The sequence below is a fragment of the Dendrobium catenatum genome, unplaced genomic scaffold (assembly GCF_001605985.2).
Source record: "Dendrobium catenatum unplaced genomic scaffold, ASM160598v2 fragScaff_scaffold_906, whole genome shotgun sequence".
NCBI lineage: Eukaryota > Viridiplantae > Streptophyta > Magnoliopsida > Asparagales > Orchidaceae > Dendrobium > Dendrobium catenatum.
Window position 1 is genome coordinate 83,484 of NW_021319368.1, and position 6,727 is coordinate 90,210.

Genomic DNA, 6,727 nt, shown 5'->3' on the forward strand with positions numbered 1-6,727 from the left:
CTCAGCTCAGTAACATGTCTAAGAGATTAGATGAGATGGCTTCTGCCATGACTGCCCTTACTACTCAACTTTTGGGTCCCCAAAAGACCCCAAATACAATTGATAAACCTTCCACTAGTGCAGAAAAAGCTAAGGAAGAAGTACAAGTTAATGAAGATATTGGGAGTTAGGAGAAGAATGAGCATGGATCAGTGAATCTCCAACCTTCAAAGGAAGATTTAAAGGATTTCATTAGTCAGCAGATTAAGGAGTCTATGGCACATGGGAAAGGAGGTCACTCCATTCAAAGAGGAAGACCTTATCCTGAGGAGTTTGATTTAGTGCAGTACCCTAAAGGTTTTGTTGCCCCTTCCTTCGAACTCTTTGATGGTGTGGGAAACCCACATCAGCATTTAGCTCACTTCAGAGCTGGGAGTTGTAATGTGGGTGGCAGTGATGCTCTTCTTTTCAGGCAGTTTGTAAGTAGCCTTTTTGGTGTAGCTTTTGACTGGTATGCTGAGTTACTAAATGGCTCAGTGAAGACTTTTATAGAGTTGGAGTTCTTGTTTGTGAAGAGATTTGCTGGAGCCCAACATCACATTATAGTGGGAGACCTTGTAGTGGAGAGGCAGAAGCCAAATGAGGGGTTGGTGGATTACATTCTTAGGTGGAGGAACCTTAGCCTAAAATATGAACCACAACTCCAAGAACAGCATGTCATAGAAATCTTACTAAGAAATATTCATGGTCCAATAGCACTCATCCTTAAGGGCTTCACTATTTGGACCTTTGAAAAATTGCTTAGTAAGGCATCTAGCCTTCAGTCTGAAGCATCTCAGTTGTCCTTCCTTAGAGATAACAGTAATGGTGGCAAGGCTAAGAAATTCAAGCAGAAAATAATTGAAAGAAAAGACAATGTGTCAGTATTATCTTTTCAAAAGGAAAAGCAGATTCAGATTACTGAGCAACAGCAACCTACAAAGATTACTGAACAACAACCCAAAAAAGATAAGGAGAGGGTAGTCAAAAAGCCTGATCCTAGGGGATTGACAGAAAAGATCAACAAACAATATTCTTTTAGGAGAGATACTACAAAGAAAATCTTCAAGTCCTTGATCCAAGATGACAATTTCCAACTCCCAAAACCCAAAAGACCAATAGAAGTTGATAAGAGTAATGATCCAAACTATTGCCCTTATCATAAGATGTTGGGTCATGTTTTGGAGGATTGTTATGTCTTTAAAGATTGGGTTCAAAATGAGTACAAGTCTGGTAGGATGAGTATTCATAATGAATACTTAGCAAACCCATCACAAGGGTTTGCTAAGGTTATTCATGTGGAGGTCATCCCTACCAAGGGCAAAAAACAGAGTCAACCACTATAGTTTCCTCTCAAATAGTGTTCAACCAGAAAGGCAGTGTTGATTTACTTACAAATACAGAGGGTTGACAGTTATCTTTGTCCAAATCTTCAATGAAAATGTTGAACAAGTTACCCAAAACCCTATTAGAGTTTCCACAAGGAACTCAAATGCCCATAAAGAAGGCATCTGGAGTTCCTCCAAATAACTCAATGGATGGAAAGGGTCCTTCACCTTCGAAACTTCTTAAAAAGAGAGTTTCAATGGTGAAGGGAAAGGAAAAAGAAGAAACATTTTCCAAAATCAAACAAGTTATCCCTCCAAATGGAAAGGGGAAATCCATCAAGCCTCTTACCCTCTCTGATTTCATGTATGGTCCAAAGGGTGTTAGTGAAATGAACAATCCTTCCGCGTACGTGCTATCTGTCCATTCTGAATCTGAAAATAAACAATCTATATCTGAATCTTCTCAATTATCTGAATCAAGTAAACTAAGTTCTGATGATGATCTACCCTTGTACAAAATGCAGGGAGTAAAGATTATCATTGAGCCTTAGTCACCTGACTTAGAGACAAATCAAGTGAAAGAAGAATCAGATTATGAGGTTTTGGTTGATGTGACCTCAACTTCTGAGCCTGAAGAAATACTAGAAATTAACATAAGAAGTGGTCATATTGTACCATCTCCAATGACATCTAAGAAAGATAAGGGAAAAGAATATGTCAATCAAAATGAGGGCGTAGTTCCACCAACACTTTCTCCATAAGAACAAGTGGGTGGTGGACCACCAAAAGTGGATTACAATGTATTAGCTCACTTTAGGAAACTCCCTGCGAGGTTGAGTATATATGATACACTCGTACTTTCTCCTGAAATGCGAGAGGCTTTGATCAAGGCTCTACTTGATCCTGAAATTTGTTTGGCTCAACTCGCAGAGTGTTCCTTCGAGGAGGCTTTACACTTTAAAAAGGTACTTGGCGTAACCTTTTTTGATGAGGATTTACTCCTAGGTACTTCAGATCACAATCGCCCACTTTATATAATTGTTGATATTATTAAGTTCTTACAAAATGATGTTGCGTGGCTTCAATGAAAAGGGGTAAAGAGCTTTAGGCTCTATTACTCTTTCTCTTTTGATGGAGGATTTAAGAACTAAAGCTAAATTCCACATAATTGATTCTGAAATTTCATTTAAAGCACTTCTTGGTAGGCCTAGTCTACATGAATACAAAATGGTTCCTTCCTCTCAACACCAATATATGAAATATGAAAGGAGTAGTGTAGAACACTGCATAAAGGAAGATTTGAAACAATTTAGTGTGCATGAAGTCGAGAAATACGAAGATGTTTCTTACTATGTTCCAAAGAGGTTGTCAGTATTTTCTAGATCTGTGGTACCAACTGAAGATCAAGTGGGAACTAGTGCACTAAAAGAAAAATCTCCAACACTTATCTAAGAGCACCTTCAAAAAGAGCTTGAGAAAAAGATTAGATGGAATCTTGTCCCTCCTTCAACACAACGAGGAGGTAGGATGGCACAGTGTGACCGTGGAAGAGATCGTGGAAGAGGAGGCAGAAGTAAAGATGGGTGGAGGATGAGGGCCACCAAAGCCTCATCTCCACCACCTACTCCAAGAAGGCCCATTATCCATGTAGGCTCAGGGTCCAATTCAAAGGCTGAGTCAAATGTGATGGATAGTTCAAGAGATGCAACTTCAAAATGGGTAATCACCTTAAAGCCTATTTGGAACATTAAAGAAAATCTCCCATGTGATGAGGATAACTCTAAAAAAGAGGTGTCTGATTTCACTACATATGAAAACTTGAATGAGTTTGTAAAGACTTTAACTTCTTCGTCCGAAAGTACAGTAGATGATTTAAATGTATGTGTTACACCTAAGTTAGAAGAAGAGGTGGGGAAGGAGCGTGTCTTTTATAAAGCACATCAACCCTCAAGTTCAGAAGTGGGTGTAGAACTTGGGGATCTTTCTTTGAATGAAATGGTAGAACTACCTTTTAATTGGTATCCTGTTCGTGTTAAAAGTTTAATTGAAAGAGGTTTTTCTCCTTCTATATGGTCCAAGGGCGAAGCTCAACAACATGAAAATCTATGGAATTCTAAATACGAATTGAAGAAAAAAAGATATGGTGTTGGCTTTGGTACTGTCAGACCAATAGATGATGATGCTTATTGTTTGGTTATTACTAACAATCTGGAAGTTGATATGATTTTTACCGAAACCTACAACGCTGTTGGGAGGTTATGTTTAGAGGCTAGCAACAACCCAGATTACTCTCAAATTAGGGATGCACCCCCTGAATTTGAGGAAAAAATCAAATTAATAATTGATGAACTTAAAGAAATTAATTTGGGTACTGAAGAAAATCCACGCCCTACTCTGTTATGTCTACTTTATAAGTGCTTTGTTAAATAAAAATGATGCCAATGGTATGGTACAACTCCTAACAGAGTTTAAGGACTATTTTGCATGGAGTTATGATGAAATCTCAGGATTAAATCCAGACATAATAGTCCACAAACTTGCCATTCAACAAAATGTTGTTCCAGTCAAATAAGCTCTAAGAAGGATGCGTTTGGAGATTGAACAACAAGTGATTAAAGAAGTGAAGAAATTAATTGAGGTAGGCTTTATTCAAGAGGAAAAATACCCCTCTTGGTTGGCTAGCATTATCCCCGTTAAGAAAAAGAATGGACAAATTTATGTATGTGTCGACTTTAGAGACTTGAATAAAGCATGTCCCAAAGAAGAGTTCCCTTTACCCATTCCTGAACTCATGATCGACATTGCTTCTTCTCATGGTCTCTTTTGCTTTATGGATGGGTCCTCGGGGTACAACCAAATCAAAATGGCCCCGTAGGACGAGCAATATACTTCTTTTAGAATACCCATTGGAATATACTATTATAAGGTCATGCCTTTTGGCCTTAAAAATGCTGATGCGACCAACCAGGGTGTAATGACCAAAATTTTTGATGAACTCATTCATGACAAAGTTGAATGTTACATTGATGATCTCGTGCTCAAAATCAAAGAAAGAGAGGATCATTTGTTTGATTTAATGGTTGTATTTGAATGGCTTCGTCAGTACGACCTCAAGATGAATCCTTTGAAGTGTGCTTTTAGGGTGACTTCAAGGAAGTTTCTTGGGTTGTTCGACACCGTGGCATTGAAATTAACCCTACTAAAATCAAAGCGATATTAGAAATGAAACCTCCTAAAATTCTTACTCAACTAAGATCTTTCCAAGGTAGGTTGGCATATCTAAGACGGCTTCATATCCAACTCGTATGGTAGATGCCAACCCTTTGCAGCCTTTTCAAAGAAAGAGTTAGAGTTCTATTGGGATGATAGCTACCAAAAAGCCTTTGATAGTATAAAATGCTATCTCTTATCCTCGCCAGTTTTGGCCGCTCCTATTCCAAGGAGTCCATTAATTCTTTACACTACAACCTCAGATGAGTCCATTGGTGCTTTGTTGGCCCAAACCAATAATGAAGGAAAAGAGAATGTCCTGAACTACTCAAGCAGACGTCTGATTCATATTGAAATGAATTACCCTTCCATTGAGAAACATTGCTTATGCCTTATCTTTGCTGTTCAAAATCTCAGGCATTACATGCTCTCTCATAAAGTCAATATGATGTCTAAGGTCAATCCCCTTCAGTACCTCACGACCCGTCCAACACTTTCAGGATGTTTAGCAAGATGGGCCATGATACTACTTCAATTCAATATCACTTTCACTCCCCAATGTGCTGTGAAAGGACAAGCTCTTGCTAACTTCTTAGCAGCACACCCAATACCGGCAGGATCTCCCTTGAATGACAATCTTCTTGATGAACAAATAATGAATTTAGATGACCACGAAAGAACCACTTGGGAGTTGTATTTTGATGGTGCAGCTTCTTTCCAAAGAGGTACTGAACACATGATAAAGCTATATTGCGATATTCTTACAGTTTATCAGACCCTTGTACAAATAAAGAGGTGAAATATGAAGCATTGATAACTGGTTTAGAATTAGCAATATCAATGAAAATTAAAAATATTAAAATTTATGGTGATTCGCAGTTGGTAATTAACCAAGTTGCAGGAACCTATAAAGTTTTAAAACCCAACTTGCTTAAATACCACTCGTATGCCATGAAATTATTTGAGCAAATTTCTAATGCAACTTTTGTTAGAATACCATGTGGTCAAAATGCTATGGCAGACGTTCTAGCAAAGCTTGCCAAGGAAATGTCATGCCCTGAAAAAAGTTCAGTCCAAATAGAAGTTAAAATCGCCAAATTGTCTCCTATTGACTTTGAAAATTTGGTGAGTTTTCATTTGTGGTAGATGATGAGGATGATTGGTGCCAACCTTTCATTGAAAATCTCTAAAATGGTAAACTACTAAAGGAGAAGTCTGCTGGTCACCAAATAAAGAATAGAGCATTTGTTGCAACTCGGGCTTCCGAGTTTATGATTTTGATGATAACAAATAATATTTATCAATATTTTATTTCTCATGGTATTTGCAGTGCATATTTCTTTCTATGTTAACTAATATTTTAGGTACATCATGCACCGTTCTTTGAAGATTCAAGGCTTAAGATTGCGTAGAATTGATCGTATTAAATGAGTGTGTAATTTTCATTTATTGAGTCAAGTCTTATAATGATGTATGTTAGTTTGTTGATCAAGCACACACACAGAGGGAGCAAAAAATGATTATAAATATTTTAACTTTTCTGTTCATCGTACTGTACGAATTTATTTCGTACTGTACGATCTGATGTAACAGATATAAATTAAAATATTTTATTTTTCCTGAAAAAATTATTTTTAAATATAACTAATCGTACTGTACGATCACCACATCGTGCTGTACGATCTGCTATAAATAGAAACCTCGCCGTCCATTAAATTAGGCAAAGATTTGAATTTGAAAAGTTGTTCTAATCATACTGTACGATCATGATCGTACTGTACGATGTTTAAAATCCGTTGAATGTTCAATCAAAATGGCTTAATTTTGATATTTTGGTCGTACTGTACGAACAAGATCGTACTATACGATCAACAGATACAATTCTGGCCGTCCCATGCTTCGTCCTGGACGAACTGCACTTTTATTGAACTGTTCGTACATCACATCGTATAGGACATCGTACAGTATGAACTTCAACTGAACTGTTCGTACAGTACTAACTGGATCGTACAGTACTAACAGGTCAATTTCTGCACATCGTACTGGACGATCTTGAGATCGTACAGTACGATATTTGACGGCTGAATTGAGTATTTTTAGGGTTTTTTTTTCCCTCTATTTAAGCACCTCATAAGACTTTGTAAGAGTCTTTGGTGGGCTGGTAATCGCAT

The 6,727-nt window shown here is 37.6% G+C and overlaps 1 protein-coding gene across 1 annotated transcript; it reads left to right on the plus strand.

The window, feature by feature from the left end:
- The first annotated feature begins 254 nt into the window (after window positions 1-254).
- LOC110093776 lies at window positions 255-1,364 on the plus strand. Its single transcript, XM_020818761.1, has one exon. It carries the CDS (start codon window positions 255-257, stop codon window positions 1,362-1,364), a length of 1,110 nt encoding a protein of 369 aa, XP_020674420.1.
- Window positions 1,365-6,727: the final 5,363 nt, after the last annotated feature.

Excerpts from the sequence above, each read along its gene's own strand:
- LOC110093776 (XM_020818761.1), top strand. The coding sequence starts at position 255 with ATGGCACATGGGAAAGGAGGTCACTCCATTCAAAGAGGAAGACCTTAT.